At 42.5% G+C, this 17,394-nt stretch overlaps 2 protein-coding genes across 30 annotated transcripts in view; one reads left to right on the forward strand and one right to left on the reverse strand.

The window, feature by feature from the left end:
* Positions 1 to 17,394, forward strand: part of PAPLN (papilin, proteoglycan like sulfated glycoprotein) — a 62,392-nt gene that overhangs the window by 31,988 nt on the left and 13,010 nt on the right. For 7 of the 16 annotated variants that reach the window (XR_004486209.2, XR_007475834.1, XR_004486131.2 and 4 more), the window contains one exon: positions 13,911 to 13,996. The exons of 5 other annotated variants lie outside the window; for them this stretch is intronic. Coding sequence is in view for 2 of the 11 variants with exons in the window: in XM_033437809.2 (XP_033293700.1) it covers positions 13,911 to 13,996 (86 nt within the window). In the remaining 9 variants the exon portion in view is untranslated. Of the gene's footprint in view, positions 1 to 553; positions 7,635 to 13,910; positions 13,997 to 17,394 lie in introns of those variants that run through there. 4 more of the 16 variants (XR_007475839.1, XR_004486183.2, XR_004486208.2 and 1 more) reach the window with 3 other exon arrangements.
* Positions 2,968 to 17,394, reverse strand: part of NUMB (NUMB endocytic adaptor protein) — a 182,544-nt gene continuing 168,117 nt past the window's right edge. For 7 of the 14 annotated variants that reach the window (XM_033438274.2, XM_033438095.2, XM_033438152.2 and 4 more), the window contains 6 exons: positions 16,233 to 16,373; positions 12,761 to 12,965; positions 10,717 to 11,010; positions 8,614 to 8,763; positions 6,224 to 6,370; positions 2,968 to 5,069 (listed from right to left, as the gene is read on the reverse strand). In XM_033438274.2, the coding sequence (XP_033294165.1) occupies positions 4,354 to 5,069; positions 6,224 to 6,370; positions 8,614 to 8,763; positions 10,717 to 11,010; positions 12,761 to 12,965; positions 16,233 to 16,373 (1,653 nt within the window). In that variant the 3' untranslated portion in view covers positions 2,968 to 4,353. The remainder of the gene's footprint in view (positions 5,070 to 6,223; positions 6,371 to 8,613; positions 8,764 to 10,716; positions 11,011 to 12,760; positions 12,966 to 16,232; positions 16,374 to 17,394) is intronic. The other 7 variants (XM_033438613.2, XM_033438671.2, XM_033438559.2 and 4 more) reach the window with 3 other exon arrangements.

Genomic DNA, 17,394 nt, shown 5'->3' on the forward strand with positions numbered 1-17,394 from the left:
CAGCCTGTCCTCCTGTCACCTTGCCTAATACTCTTTGCTGTCTCCGGGGGAAGTGGAAAAATTGGAAAGATGGGGAACTAAGTGACTAAGCTGGGGCTATTGAAGGCACAAAACTTTTGAGGTAGGAGGAAACCAGTAGTGAAAGAGAACACAGCCTTTGCCGACTCAATTGTGCTTAGGGCTGACCCTGCTCTCTCTTCTGCCCCATCCACAGGCTGCAACAGTGTCGTCCAGCTCTTCGGGTCTCAATGGTCAGGGCAGGGGGTTAACTTCCAGAGATGTTTAATCGTCCAGGCAGTCAATATTTGGGAGTCTGTGATGGGCTGTGCACTGGGCGGAAGCTGCAAAAGAATGGGAGGACAACTGCATGCTGAAGTGAGGCCAGTGACAATGGAAACTGAGAGCCCTCCCATAGCTGTACATACAGGTGTCACAAGGTTACAGAGTGACAGCACTTTCCTTTCAGGGAAACAAAATGAAATGAAATAGTAGGGGAGAGTTCTCAGCCTACACAGAGCTTTCTTACCACCCTCTCTCCCCCGCTGTCTTGCAGCACTGGCCACCGTGCCGAGGGACCCTGGCAGGGAGTGCATCGACCAGCCGGAGCTGGCCAACTGTGATTTGATCCTGCAGGCCCGGCTCTGCGGCAATGAGTACTACTCCAGCTTCTGCTGTGCCAGCTGTTCCCGGGTCTAGCCTCCTGCTCAGCCCATCTGGCAGCAGGGATACAACTCACAGGGCTGGGAGAAGGGAAGACAGGCTCTCGGTCTCCCCTGTCTGGCTGGCAAAGGGAGTTCTCCTCCGGAGACACTGGCCTCTTCAAAGCTGCTCCGGCAGTTGAGCACCAGCGGCAGCCTCCCTCTGTAGTCCCAGCAGTGTTTGCTTCTCTGACGTACCACAAGCGCCTATCTGGATAAGGACATCCTTCACTTTACAACAACTTCCCTCTAAAATTTGTTACACAGGATCAGTTCACTGTGTTTTAAAGAAAGCCACCAGGGTTCTCACTTCATTTAAAGCTGTGTGGGGAGGTGTGTAATGATCTCAAAGTTAATACCTATCTTCTACGGGAACACTAACTCCTGTTGTGTCAGGGAAGCATACTTTGATAGAACTAGGTCTCATCTGGGGTCCAAACAAACAGCGGTTCATTGCTCTAGCCTCTCTCGCCCTTCTAGGTAGTATAGCAACCAGCTTCAAATCCCATCTGTGCATATGGTCATTAATAGCATGATGTTTGTGAAAACTGTCGACGAAGTGGAATATAAATGAAAGGCCCAGTATAGGGATTTGGGATGAAAGAGCAGCCACTGCATCATTATCTGAGTATGAAAGAACTAGAAAAGCTCCTTCCTTTCATCAAGAGGCTGGATGGAGCCTTCCTCCCGAGGCAGACATGCAAAGCCAAGCCGTGAGGATCGTCTCACACCTGCAGGGAGCAGGTGGGCCTGTTCGGTGCAGTGACCACCAAGGAGCCTCTCTTCCTCAAGCCAGTATGTCTGATGCAAAATACTTGCTGCCAGATAAAAAGCAGACTGTTGGGCTTCCCTGGTGGAGCAGTGGTTAAGGATCTGCCTGCCAATGCAGGGGACGCAGGTCTGAGCCCTGGTCCAGGAAGATCCCACATGCTGCAGAGCAACTAAGCCCGCGAGCCACAACTACTGAAGCCCGTGTGCCTAGAGCCCGTGCTCCGCGACAAGAGAAGCCACCGCAATGAGAAGCCCACGCACCGTAACAGAGAGTAGCCCCTGCTCGCTGCAACTAGAGAAAGCCTGTGTTGCAGCAACAAAGATCCAACTCAGCCAAAAATAAATAAGTAAATAAAACAAAAACACTATTATAAAAAACAGCACCAGCAGGATGGGGGGGAACCAATGGAGTGGAGGGCAATGTAATACAGGGAAGTGGTTTCAGAAATGGTTTGAGTTGGAAGAGGTCATTCTTCCTCTCTTGGAGCCTCTTAATTCCTTGCTGCTAAATCAAGAGGCCTGGTTTCAGTGAGTTTCCGAGTTTCTTTCCACTTTAACCTTCTACACATCCTCCAGAGGACTGGCTGGGCCTAGTAACAGAGGTTATTCTGGGACACAAGAAAGACAGGCATTACAGGGAAAGGTGACTTTTTTATTACCAACACACTGGCTGGAAAAGACAAACAGCTGCATCATGGGTGAGTGATACTTCTTCTTGGTCTACCTCTCATTCAACAAAAGAAATGTGGTGGCACAGGTCTTTTTTTCATTTTTAAAAAAATATTGAGGTGCATCCCTTTCCCTAACCATGGCTGGTTTTGCTGTAGAAATTGGAAAATAAGGGCTACCTTCTTGGACTCCCCCGTTCTTTAGTTAAACTAGTATTTGGCAAATTTGTGACACACTTCAGAAGGTAAGTTTGAGGTAGGTTAGTTCTTGGAACTAGTCACAGAGTAGTGGGGTAAGGTTAGAGGTGAGAGTAAAACTCAATCTAGACCGGTGGTTCTCAACCTTCTTCCATACTGGGAGCTTTTTAAAAAACTGAACCTGGGGTTCTACTCTCCAGAGATTTTGATTTAATTGGTCTGGAGTATGGGCCAGGCATGAGGATTTTAAAATCTCCCAGATGATTCTAATACGTATTCAAAGTTGGAAATCACTGCTCCAGCCCAACTTCTCAGAATGTGAATCTCGTCACAATGCAGATCCTGACTAGGTCTGGGGTCGGCTGAGGTTCTGTATCTCTAACCAGCTGCCAGGTTGAAGTCTGCACTTTGAGCAAGAAGAATCTGACATCAGAGATGCGCTTAGGAACAACCAAAGCCTAAAGTGTGGATACAAATATGAATTTTAAGAATATACTAGTCCCAGTGAAAGATTTTCTAGCCATCAACCTAGAAATCTGTGGCGGCAGTAGAATGGAGAGAGGACAAGACCAAAAAGAACCAAAACTCACTTGCTAATAAAGGGGAAAGAATAGCCCTTCATGGCCAAAAGCTTCTACCACGAACATTTATTTCTGTTAAAGCAGATTATAAATTCTCATCAGTACAAATATATATAACTTACATTTGATTGTAAGGCCGACGTTCAAAAGTAAAAATGAGATGGGATCTCACGTTGTCACCAGAGGTCAAGTGGCTGCAACTGGCAAATGGGATGTTCTGCTCACTGGGAGGGAGAGGGATGGACACACACACCCCCACATGCACACGCACAAGCAGTGCTAATAAAACTAGAACCTCCATCCCCACAAAACTCATGGGAACAAAACTTACTTAAAGCAAAACCCACCAAGACCTACATGACAAACCAACACAGTAACCTGTGTTCCTGTCTATGGATATGATTATGTCATTGTCACCTTAGTGTTAAAACAAAGTAAAGGATTAACATAAGGAAACTGCAGCAATATATAGAAGAAAATACATATTCTCTATTTAGATTGATTCCATTAAAATAATGACATTAGAATTTCTTTATAGGTTTAAAACCAGGACAATACTGCTCACTCTTTATTTAAAACTACAACCTAGTTGACTATATTGGTCATAAGCATGATTGTTGTTGCAATGTGCTACTTACAGTAAATGATACCAAGTAAGCTAGGGATCCCGTCTGCAACTTCCAACCCTTCCTCTTTTTACTTCAATAGGCATAATGATAAATCAATCTTATGTACAATTTCTTACAGCTAACCCTTTACCTTTGGCAAGATTACTTACAACTCATACAACTTTTTAATAGTGAGAACTATTTAAAATATTCTAAATGCATAAAAATAAAGATTTTGGCTTTTTGATATATATTTATAATATTTATTCTTACTCAAAATGGAAGCTCAACTTTACCCCTAAAATATAGCTCTGCTGGGCGGCTCCTGATGTGCCCTCCTGGGAATTCTGGCAGCACAGCCTGCCTCTTGTCCCCAGCCCAAGCACAGGCCACCTTGTTTTTGATCTTTAAGACAGGCCAGTACTGAGAGAGGAGGCAGGTGAATGGCCTGAAAAACAAAGGGAGATCGTTTTGCTTCCCGTTGTGTTTTATATTCCAGTAAATGTGCTTTGAATACAGGTTCCTGTTCAGATACTTCTGCCTCTCTGTTGCCAGAGATTTGTGAGGGCCTGAGGGAGGAAGAGGGGGGCAGAGGGTAACATTTCCTTAAATTCTTTAGTCTAACTGCAAGACAGCTCTTCTCTAGGAATGGTTTTCTCCACTTTTTTCAATCACCCCTTCAGCACTCTATGCCTGGACATGCTCCTGGGGACCTTTGGGATTAGTGAAAAGCGTACTGGTTGGGAACACAAAGTCCCCTTAGCTCCTTTGACCTCCACCCTCCGCCCTTGCCTAAGTACAGACAAAATACGTAAACCATAAGGACTGCTTAAAGTTCAATTTCAAAAGTCTTCTGTAAGTCACTGGAGAAAGGGTTGGTGGGGGAGGGGTTAGTACGCTGCTTGGACTTGCTTTCTAATGCGGCCCACTGGGCTTCGAAATGATCCACTGGGCAGGTGCCTGCAGGAACCTCTGTGTGCTTGTCTCCTGAGGCCAACCTGCCATCGTCTACACCATTGAAAGCTGCAGAACCGTTGAGGTGCTGAGCAGGAGGCTTAAAGAAGGGACTGGCAGTAGCACTGCTTGTCTCGTACTGAGGGAATGTCTGCTGCTTGATCAGGTTGGGAGACTGATGGGGTTGGGCAGCCTGAGGGTGGCCTGCAGTGCCAAACACGTTGGCAACCATCTGGGAGGGAGTGATGCCCACCACAGGCACATTAGGGGCTGGATAGGTCATCCCGTTAGCCACAGGATAGGACTGGGCAGGGACAAAGGCTGGCTGCAGGGGTGGGACCACACCCACTGGCACAGGCTGAGAGGTGAGGAATGCATTTCCTTGGAAAGGTGGCGCTGGCTGGGAGATGGCACTGGGTGGAGGAGGTTGGAGAACTGGCTGCAGAGGGGCAGCTGAGGCCTGGGGCTGCTGAGCCCGGACGCACTTGGACACCTCTTCCAACCAGCGGTCAGCCTCAGAGGGAGTGCGTCTGTGACCAGCCTGGAAGAGACCTGGAGAGACAGCACCAGAAGATTGACCCCACTCGGTCCCTGGAACCAACAAGAGGAAGAGAGGAGAGAATCAGAATTATTAGGGGCTTCTTTCTTCACTGGATAATCTTGGCTATTTGAATGAGCCTAACGTAGAACAAGCCCCCCAGTGGGATATTCTGTGGTTTTGGTAGATGGGAGGAAAGTCTCTATTACCAGGTTTTGTGGTAGGACAGGGAGAACCCATGAGACCATGTGGCTACCTCAGCCACACTGAGGAGCTGCTAGATATGGCTCAACTGCATCGAACCAAGGCTGCTGGCTGGCATCAGAACCCGTCCCCACCGTTGCTGTGGCCTGCACATACTCTAAAGGGCCTGAGGTAATTTACCTTCTGCTCTAACAGAATGAAAAGAAAATAACCAGCGACTTGGTGCCGTACTTTGTGGCCCCTTCCTGGCTTCCAGACATATGTTGTCTTCCTGGTGAACTGCCTTTAATGTTATTAAGTTTTTTTAAAATGTTCATTACAGAAAAACTAGAAAATATAGAAAAGCAAATCCAAGGTGCTTTTTGCAGCCTTTTTTGTAGGCCTGCCATTGTAAGAGGCAGAGTCGTCTCTTCCTGCAGGCATGGCCACGGATCTGCATCCAGGGACAGGCTCTCTGGAGGTGGGGCCCAGGAATCTGGGTATTATGCAGCTCTATGGGTGGTTCTATGGTCCTAAGAACTATCAACCTAACCTCTTTAGTTCCTCTCTGAAGGAACCATCCTTTCTTTTTGTCTTTTTTTAACTGGAGTACTGTTGCTTTACAGTGCTGTGTCATTTTCTGCTGTACAGCAAAGTGAATCAGCCATACGTATACATATATCCCCTCTTTTTTGGATTTCCTTCCCATTTAGGTCACCACAGAGCACTGAGTAGAGTTCCCTGTGCTATATGGTAGGTTCTCATTAGTTACCGACTTTATACATAGTAGTAAATATGTGTCAATCCCTATCTCCCCATTCATCCCCTTGCCCCCTTGGTATCCATATGTTTGTTCTCTATGTCTGTGACACCATCCTTTCTTAGTAGTAGTTTATTTCCAAGAGGGATCATACTTTTCCTAAAAGGACTCCTCCCTGGTTCCCACTCAGCTAAATGGCTGATTTTTGAACAAGGGTCACTTATCTGATCCCAGAATCCTCACCATCATCTGTGGTCACCTTACCCGAATGTGTGGCTGCAATTCCCTTGTTAGCAGCATCAGGGGCATAGGCCCAAGGGTTGGTTTCACGCACAGGCATTGCTACGGGTGCTAGAGCAGTATGGGCTGGCTTAGCAGCAAGCACATGGAAGGCTGAGTCAGTGCCATTAGCTACAATGGGAGCAGACAACACCAATGTAGTTAAATTCATGCAAGGTGTACAGGTGGCCCCTTGGAGCTGGGTCAGTCAGGTCAATGTGCAATACTGGTGGAACACATAAAACAGAAAAGTTGGTGTTGGGATAACCATGCCATTTGCAATGGATACACAAACCTTTTGGCAAAGAGGGAATTAGAGGATGTAATTAAAATGGGTGTACTGATAAAGCCGTATGACTCTTTTAGGAAAATACGTGTATGGAGAGAGAGGAAATGAAGACTAGAAAAACAATTTCAAATTAAGTTGAACAGAGCTGCTTTGTATTTCAAGCAGGAAAAAGTCTAACTATTCTAAGATACAGCTTAGCCTTCGGCATATGATATAGATAAAGTATTTTCTTCTCCTACCACTATTCCAAAAGATCAAATTATGCCAACAATAACAACAATGGTTAAATACAATAAGTCCTTATTATGTGCTAGGCACTATGCTAATAGTACGTTAGTGTGCATCATCTTAATTAATTCTCTCAAAACCCCCATATTACAGATGAGAAAAATCAAACTTGGTATATGTTTTCATATGCTTAATAATTTTTTAATTTGCTATAGAATTAATTTCATCTTTTTTAAAGGTTTTTTTCCCCTCAGTAATGTTTGTAATATCTCAAGGCACCTACTGTTCTTTCCTGTCTCCCTTTATTAAAATCTCCTAACCCGTGCTCCTTTACTCCAGACATCTATTCCATCCCTTTCTATTCCTTAGCCTAGCTCTCTATATTTCATATGGAACAGACAAGCAGGCACCTTCTCCTGCCCTACACCAATCAGTCCCTCTTTAAGACTCAGCGACTATGCTTATGGCATTGGTATGATTTACCCAGGGCTTGCCTAAAAGACTAGCTTATCCACACACTGAGATTCCCTTAAAGGCAGGGAAAGGACTATATTCTATTCAGTTTTGTATACCCACTGCCCTGTAAATAGGCACAGAGTAAGTAGACTGTAACAGGAAGTATATTCAGAAAGACCTGGGTTTAAATCCTGGCTGTGTGATTTGGGCAATTTACTTAACCTCTGTGAGCCTCATTTTCCTTATCTGTGATGCCTACCTCAAAGGGTTGTTGTGAGGATTAAATGAGATGAAAAAATGTATGTCCTTACCATGATGTATGTGGTAGACACTGTGCTAAGTGCCCAATAAATTGTGCCTATTATTATTGGTAGTATAAATATTTGTTAGATGAAATAAAAAGCCACTTGGTGCATATGACTATTAAGGTTTTTTGTTTTTTTTTTAAAGAGACTCCCTCCTAGAGGAAAAGCATGTTGTAGCTTTTCAATAAGAGCAGGCAAAAAACGTCTCCACAGGAAAACTTTTTCTGAGCTCTCTCCCAAAAGAAATGAAGAAAGATCAACTACAGGAGCTCAAATTCTAAAAGTCTGTAATTTAAGTTATATAGACTCTTTGCTGACCTTTCAGTCAATACCAACTATTAATTCAGTATCTCTGAAAACAACAACTTTTACTAATTCTTCAATGCCACAAAGGCTAATTTTAGGATACTTGTTATGGAAAATGAAATGAACTGAAGTACCTTTTTCTTTATGGGCCTCTTGTGACAGGGTAGAGACTAGATGGGTCCAGTCTTGGCACCACTGATAATTTGGGCCAGATTGTCTTTGTTGTGAAGGTGGCTATTCAGTGTGGCAGTAAACAACACTGAAGGATGTTTACTGCCATCCCTGGCCTCTACCAGGATGTCAACAGTAAGCACCTGCTACCACATTGTGAAACCCAAAAAATGCCTCCAGATAATGGATACCGAATTTTCCCTGAGGGGTCAAAATCACCCCAGGTTGAGAACCACTGTGCTAAAGAAAGCATAAGGCTAGAACCAACTCTGATGACTGCTGTTTCTGGAGAAATGGCTGGATACTCTGACTCTTAACAGTTAAGTAGCAAATAAAGCAGTGGGTTGGGACTATAGATGCTCCTGATAGAATGGGATGAAAGACAGGTAGGTACGTGCAAAATGACAAATGCAGACATCTCAGGAAACAGGAAGGGGAACAAAGCACAAAGACACTGTCAAATAGGGAAATTTAACGATTCCGAGATAATATCAAACAGGGAAATTAGTGGGTATGACCAGGTCTTGGGAAGCTCAGAATGCCAACTTATAGTTAGTGAGCAGTGTCATAAAAGTACTAGTTTCAAAGAGAACAGGTGAGCAGGCTAAGTGGGCACCAACCTTGAAAGGCAGGAGACTGTGGTGCCACCACTGTCACTGGTTTGGTCATTGGGGCGGATGAAAAGGGATCCTCGGAGGGTGTGCTGAAGGCATTGGTGATCTGTGAGCACAGGGAGCTGATACTCTCCGCTTCCCCTTCTACCTCTGGCACTGCAAGACAAACAGAAGATGGCTCCAGACAGCAAAATGGAACGATCCTGAAACAGAACAGCATCACACAAGGTGGCATTTTATACTGAATCTTTTATTTGTGGAAGGAAAAGACTCAACTGTCAGGTGGGGATATAAAAGCAGCTTCAAAAAATTTCCTGACCACTATCCACTGGCTTTTCACATGAGAAGGTATAAAATGATAACAATTCCTGTACTAAGGTCTATCTTCCTCCCTTGCAAACCCCCAGATTTCCTTATTTCCTCTCCTGTGTGACACTGTTGAGAACTTGCTGTTCTCTTTTTGTGCCAAGATGTCCAGTCAGTAAGATCAACCTGTTTGTCTTCCAACCAGGTCCCAAGGCTGTGGTCTGAGTTAAGTTCTGCAACCTTCCAGTGACTCTTGTCAAAAAATGGGTTAAAGTCAGGCACACCAATGGGTGCTCAGTCCTTTTCTCTGTAATAAACTACGACAGTGTGATCACTCTCATTCTTCTCCAAAGTATCAAGTACCTGAGCTGTGATAACATGAAAAAGTGAACTGAGGTCCAGGACTCCAGAGGCTTTGTTCTTAACATTGACTCTAGGGGGCTTCCCTGGTGGCGCAGTGGTTAAGAATCTGCCTGCCAACGCAGGGGACACGGATTCGAGCCCTGGTCTGGGAAGATCCCACATGCCATGGAGCAACTAAGCCCGTGCGCCACAACTACTGAACCTGCGCTCTAGAGCCCCTGAGCCACATCTACTGAACCTGTGTACCACAACTACTGAAGCCCATGCACCTAGAGCCCGTGCTCCGCCACAAGAGAAGCCACCACAATGACAGGCCTGCGCACTTCAACAAAGAGTAGCCCCTGCTTGCCGCAACTAGAGAAAGCCCGCATGCAGCAATGAAGACCCAACACAGCCAAAAATAAACAAACAAACAAAACAAAACAAAAAAAGTGACACTGGGATACTTCTGTGTCACAGAGGAAGCTAATTGTATGTGCTGAACCTCTGTTTGCTCAACTGTGGAAAGAGAATAATCTTTTTTTTTCCCCATCTGCTCCAGAGGGAGACTGAAAATGAGGTACCTGAAGCATCTGGAGTTTCAGTTTTTACAAGAGTTGAGAGGTGAAAAGATCCTCAGTAACCATCTAGTTTAACTGTTCTTTAGGCTGAGTTTTATCCATCAAAGAACTTAACTCTCTGTACTTTTGTACCACCAGCAGTGGGAGTGCCCTATTGAGACAGAGCTTCCTCAGATTCTGTTATAGCACCAGCTCAACATGTCTCAGAGTGAAGTAAAATAGGGCCCAATAAAAGCACTGACCAGATCTGACACTTTAGCTCCGGATCTTATGATGAGGATAGAGCTACCAGGGCTGGCTCAGCTGTACACAGGCCACACAAAGGCCTGTGTGGCAGTTCTGAAAGGTAATGAATATGTGTGAGCAATCCCACTGTCTCTGATGAACAACAGATCTTAGATTTATGCAGGAGACCCGTTTAGAGTTTCCTCCCTATGGAGCCAACCAGCCACAAGGACATTGAGAACTTATCCATTTCTTCTGGTACATCTGACAGTAATGCTATTTAACTGGATGTGTTTCCAAAGCCTTTTAAATTAATTCCCTGCTGGGTCCCAAATGGCAGAATAAGAATGGAAACTTGAGACCCTTGATGTTTGGAAGCAGGTACACTTTCATCAGGACAAATCACAAACCTTGTAGCTCAGGCTGGGAATTCCCATCATGGCTCTGTTACCTATTTGTTGAAGAGAAATGAATGACTCACGTTCCTCTCCATGAATCTCCATTTTCTTCCAATTGGAAATGATACAAGATATGTAACCACCAACCAGCCTCAGAAAGAGGGGTGGCTAGTTTGATGGGATCAGTGACTCCACTGGAAGTGATGGTAACGCTTCAGTGCCAGAGCACCCAGTGAGTTAGGTGGATGCTGCATTACCTGCATTTTTTATGGGGAAATCAGTCTTCCTCTGCATAGTGGAAGGCAACTCGTTGATGCGCAGGGATAGCTGGCGTTTAAAGGGTGACATCTTCTGGCTAAGAGCAGGAAATCCTCGGAAAGAGCCTTGGCGAGCAAGTTGTTCAATTGGTGCGTGCCGGCGTGGGATGGCGTGAGGATTGTTCATCTCCAGAGAGGCAGTAGCATCCGAAGTGGGAGAGGTGGGAGAGGATGGGGATGGGTCAGTGTTGCCAGGGGCCACTGATGAACCAACAACTGTCTTATCTGTTTCAGCTCAAGAAAGTCAAGAGAAAGAGGACCTTAGCAATGTCTTCAAATAATTTGAGCTTATATTGCTGAGGAACTCAAAAACTCTTCTAGGTCTTTTTACCCATCTCCTTCACCATGTCTCTTAAAAGACAGGTTAGAAGTGGGGCTCAGATCTCCTATTTTTCAGACAAATAAAACGTTTAGTAACCTACTACATGTCACATGGTATATCTACTAAGACAAAAATATTAGATCTTTTATTCCCATGCAGTGATTAAGACTCTGAACAAGATTAAACAAAACAAAACAAAACAAAACTACCTATCAACTCCTAGCAAAAGGTCCTTTAAAGAATGATGGTTCACAGTGTTCAATATTTGTTTGCTTTTTTGTTTGGGGGAGAGGATTTAGGAGTGGCAGAGTCAGAAAGGTCTAAATAAGCGTAAGTTTGATTAGATGTTAAAGAATGTCATAAAGCAGACATGGATATTAGGCATTTGTGGCTCATTTGAATAAAAGCATACAGAAGTAAAATTTTAAATTGGAGTAAACATGAATACAAGACTGTTTCCATGTGAGTACCCACTGTGTCCCATTCTGATTGTGGTAAGTCTCTACTCCCCTCCCCTCACAATCCTCTGTAGATGCTAGGACTCAACCATTTTGGCAGTTGCTGTGTGTATCAAAAAGTATTCTTTGGTGGTATTAAAGAATATGCATCCAGTCTGAAAATCACTGAAGCATACTACATAACAGGTATACATACTACATTTCCTAATTAAAATAGCATGGCGTTTCTTTATTCTTTGGTATCCTGGCACAAATGTTTATAAGAAATGAAAAAAAAATCACAATCAATAATTTAATTTCAAATAAAAATATGTATCCTTTTTTTGGCTTAAAAATTAGAGCTGTTTGGGTCAGTATTAATGAAGTTACCTAAAATGGCTGGTTTAGAATTGAAAGAATATAGTAAAAAAATTAGCAAAATTATATTTATATTTAAACCGAACTGTTTAATTCCAAAATATTCCTTGTTGGTTTCAGCCCTAGTTATACACAAGAATGCAAAGCATTCTCCCTAAGCCCTATCACTCAGTTCTAAAACACACTTGACTCAACAGCCTCCTGAGTGACTTGAATGCTTGTACAGGCATTTCTGCTATGCTGCTATGGGTATCTGAAAAAAAAAAACACATTCTGCAAAACCACACACTAAAATTAATGGGGCTATGGAAAAAAGACGGGCCAGCATCTCAAAATCTGTGGACTTTTTTCACAAAAGCACTAAAACAACAGTAATAATCTAATAAGAAGAGTATCACCGAGAAATTTCTGCCTGCGTTTATACCCAGCATCACCATCAGTGGGTCCTCTGCAGCCTAAACCTGGGACTTGTACTTCTTCCTTTAAAATGTAGGTCCTTGATAGCATTTGCTTCTCACAGACATCAGATGCATCAGAATTTAAAAATCTGTTCGAGGATGCAGGTTTTCCCAATTTTGTTTTTGAATGTCTTTGCAGCTTCTTCAACTAACACTCTCAGCTTCCCCAGTAGTTTAACATAATGGGAAGAGTAAACACTTTGAAGCCACTAAACAAGCCACTCTAAAGGAAAGGACTCTGTTTAGATTTTCAGCTTTGTTCTTAAGGTCTTCATATATTGCTAAGAGTTCTCCTTGACTGAAAAAGTTTGCCCCTGATAGCTTCCAAATACTAACCTGTTGGGAAAAACTGTTTAAATAAACACACATTGTAGTAGAACAGATTGTACCTTTCTTAGCATCTTGGATTTGTTTCATAATCTCCTCTCTTTCTGCTTGCTCAGTGGCTGTCGTGACACGGAATGATCCTTCTCTTGTGAAAGTGGTCCGACTGGCATCGAAAGTAGCAGTCACTCCACATTCCTTTTCCCGCTTCTGCTTACGTTCTAAACAGGCTGCAAAAGCACAGCCCACTGCGTGGCTCAGCCTTTCACCCTGTATGTAACAGAAGGTTTAAAAAACCTTTTTAGAGTTATGGTGTCAAAAATTACAAATTAGCTTGGACCACAAAATAAGTCTGTTTCCACACAGGCAAAATGTTAGGAACTCCAGCTTAAAATTAGATTTTAGTATATTAATAGGCCAAATTAATCTAAATGAATTATTACCTTAGGTAATGCTTATGATCCTTTACTGTAGTAGGCATTGGGTAAAGCGACCATCGGTAAGCGGTGTTTTCTGAGCAGCCACCAATACTTCCTTATTAGTCAGGTCCCTCTGTCACTCACATTAACTCTGGTCACCAGCTTAGAAGACACTGCTCAAGGTTCCAAGCCCTAAGTCTTGACACACAAACCTCTATTTGCCATTTAGGGGAATAGTAGGAATATTTACCAAGCATTTCTAAGAAACCACTGGAAAGGCAGGGTTTATTTCAGAGCTTAAATATACTATCAACATGTCTAGGAACAAAAGGCGCAAACTTAAAACTTCACATAAATAAATACAACTGCAGCGATGAGAAGCAATCAGGCAAAGGAAAGCTTAGCTTTCTCAGTCTTTCTGAATGCTCCTCCCCTGCCCCATCTGGGCCCTCAGTGCTTGTAGGTTCTCTCCCATAACTTCCCTATCTTCTTCTAGCTCTCTCAAACCCCAACTCTACCTCCCAACCACACACAGGCAAAAGTAAAAGCATGTTTTCACTCACATTTTCTACTTATAAAGGAATTAAACAGATAAACCTGAATTTTTTGTGTGTGGGAGGGGAGGAAGGCTTATGTAAACTAAATATTGTTTTAAAGATACACTGGATTACCTAGAGTAAATTTAATAGATTTGGTGGGTTACTTTTTACCAGGGTTATCTGTATTTTAAACTATATCCCTAATTGTGGAATAAAAAAGTTAGGGATGATATAATAACTGTTGGCGTCTTTAACAGCGAGAAGAAAATCTGAGAACAGGGAAACCTTTGTGGAGTTTCCAAAATCATACCATGTAAGCAGCTGCTCCTACATATCGCTCTGAGTAAGTAATTTCACTGCATCTTATACGCCAATATCAGATATCATAAGGGGAGGTAAATGTCTGAAATGCTTTTGTCCCTAAGATTTCACATGACTGCTTAAAGACTGACAGACTCACTCTTTATGAATCTGCGTGAGTTTCTATCTAACTTCTTAGTAGGATGATACAAGGGTAGGCATTGAAGGGTGAAATAGGAGAGAGGACCGAAAGAATTTTAGAACCCGTGTGCGTTTGAACACAGCTCTATTACAAGGACAGAACTATAGGCCAAGGAAACTTATTATTTCTGCGAGGCCTTATGACAGAAGTTCTTGAAGTGGAGCAGTTACCACGGGCCAGACCCTATGCTATAAGTGTTTATACTTGTTACCAAATTTAGTCCCCACAACTGTTATCTCCAACTTATAGAAGTGGATACTAAGACTTAGAAAATGTTAAATAACCTGCCCCAAAACCCACAGTTAGTAAGAACCAGAAAGAGGAACTGAACCCATATCTGATTCAGAGCTTGAGCTCCTAATATTTGTTTATACAACTGCTTTTTAAAAAGTTTTTGGTCAATATTAGAATATGGCCACCACTTCCCTTCCAGGTTAAACCTTAGCAAGAGTTCATCGAGTTGTAGTCATGAATTGCTACAACTGCCTTATTCTGTCTGGACGTTTAAAATTTAGATGAAGAATGATAGATTCGATTATTCCCTACTTTTTTAAATTAATTAATTTTATTTATTTTTGGCTGCATTGTGTCTTCGTTGCTGCACATGGGCTTTTTCTAGTTGTGGCAAGCAGGGGCCACTCTTCGTGGAGGTGCACAGGCTTCTCATTGTGGCGGCTTCTCTTGTTGCAGAGCACGGGCTCTAGGCGCGTGGGCTCAGTAGTTGTGGCTCGCAGGCTCTATAGCGCAGGGTCAGTAGTTGTGGCACACGGGCTTAGCTGCTCCGTGGCATGTGGGACCTTCCTGGACCAGGGCTTGAACCCGTGTCCCCTGCATTGGTAGGCGGATTCTTAACCACTGCGCCACCAGGGAAGTCCCTATTCTCTACTTTTAAACAAAACCAAAATTTCTATGTAGCAATTTCTAGCATAGTTCACTGTACCATAATTTAGTATTTCTATTTTTTTAATTGAAAATATACTCCCACTCAGTTCTTGTGGTAGTCACTTTGTAAATGAATTTATAAGTGCCTTTCAAATGCCAGTATCTTCTACCCAGATGAATTAGCAAACAAATGCATGTAAGGATCTTGAAAATAGTTCTAATAATGAAAAGTTTCAAATAAAGATTAGCAGCCACCATCACCAGAGAACTTTTACTTTCCTTTAATGACCTTGGACCTCAGCCAATCATCTTGCTCTGTGAGTGGTAGGGTTATACCAAAAGTGTGAATTACTTGAATAAAAGGAGTGAAAGCAGGTTAGTTTAGGCACTTCCAAGTGCTGTAACAGCACGTACTTGTTAAAAATGTAGTGGATACGGTATTTGTTTTTCTCTTTCTGATTTACTTCACTCTGTATGACAGACTCTAGGTCCATCCATCTCACTACAAATAACTCAATTTCGTTTCTTTTTATGGCTGAGTAATATTCCATTGTATATACGTGGCACATCTTTTTTATCCATTCATCTGTTAATGGACATTTAGGTTGCTTCCATGTCCTGGCTATTGTAAATAGAGCTGCAATGAACATATTGGTACATGACTCTTTTTGAATTATGGTTTTCTCAGGGTATATGCCCATATCATATGCTAACACATATATATGGAATCTAAGGAAAAAACAAAAAAGGTCATGAAGAACCATGGGGCAAGACGGGAATAAAGACACAGACCTACTAGAGAATGGACTTGAGGATATGGGGAGGGGGAAGGGTAAGCTGTGACAAAGTGAGAGAGTGGCATGGACATATATACCCTAACAAATGTTAAATAGATAGCTAGTGGGAAGCAGCCGCATAGCACAGGGAGATCAGCTTGGTGCTTTGTGACCACCTAGAGGGGTGGGATAGGGGAGGGTGGGAGGGAGGGAGATGCAAGAGGGAAGAGAGATGGGAACATATGTATAACTGATTCACTTTGCTATAAAGCAGAAACTAACACACCATTGTAAAGCAATTATACTCCAATAAAGATGTTAAAAAAAAAAAATGTAGTGGAAACTGTTTGGCTGAGCCAACCCAGAAGGAGCTTGGTGACTGAGGCTAGTCATGATGAAATCCATGCTATTGGACTCACCGTGTCCTTGACAGCCATGAAGCAGTGACAGATCCAGCGCCGAGTTGTGCCATCACGACATATATAAGAGAAGGCCCTATCAAAATTCCTATCTGGGGCACAGAAGGAAACTTTTTCTATTGTCTGGTCAACTATGAGGTCCTGGAAAAAAGGGAAACACAAAGGAATAGAGGACTTATGAGGTTAATCAAGTTTCTCAGAAGAAACACAGGATGTTCATTTCACAACACAGAATCTCTACATCTAATGCATCAAGGCTATAGAATAGCTGGATCTGAGCCAGAAGTCTGAATACTAAGAATCTGACCTAGGAGAAATCCCAAGAGGCACTTTCCCCAGATGCCTCCCTCACTTCATCTTCATATATATAATATATGCCTGCTGATTCTAGTTTTATGATGGTAAATTCCATGTTCAATTTTACAATATATGTAAATCAATTTAATCCAATTTCCATATAACTTACATTCAAATAACATCATTTCCAGAACAGCTCTATGTATTTATTAACTTACTGATTATTTAATTTTGAGTATGACTCTCTATGTTTATATACTTGCTGAATGACATCATATACACATAGTATAAACATTGCACAAAATGTTTTTTAAAATCTTGACACTCTTTGGCTCTTCTGTGTGATATTCCAGTCACCTAAAATCCCTAGATGCTGAGATGGGGGCTCTAAGTGCTAAAACATGCAAACAAAATGGCTTTTATACAGCATAACTATGAGAATTCCTATTGCTCCACAAACTTGCCAGTCAATTCTTTAAAGTTCTGCAATGCTGGTGGCTCATTATAATTTTATTTTGCATAACCTTGATTACTATGAATTTCCTCTTCAGCAAAGTAATTCAAGTCTTTTGGATTATCTGTCATTTTTCTTCTGATATGTAGGAGTTATTTATATATTCTAAATATGAGCCCTTCATTTGTTATACATATTGCAAAATTTCTTTTCTGCTCATAATGGGTCCCAGGATGACAAGTCATCAATTACTATTATCACTCAATGTGGGAAGAAGTAAATTAATTAATTCCAGTGTTATAAGTAACCAACAGGGGGCAACATCACTTTCTAACTATCGTGTAAAGCAACTAAAAATATAGCCTCCACATACAACAAATTTCACCCAAAGCACTAATGAAAACTACACAA

This window comes from Orcinus orca, chromosome 2 (genome assembly GCF_937001465.1).
Source record: "Orcinus orca chromosome 2, mOrcOrc1.1, whole genome shotgun sequence".
Lineage (NCBI taxonomy): Eukaryota > Metazoa > Chordata > Mammalia > Artiodactyla > Delphinidae > Orcinus > Orcinus orca.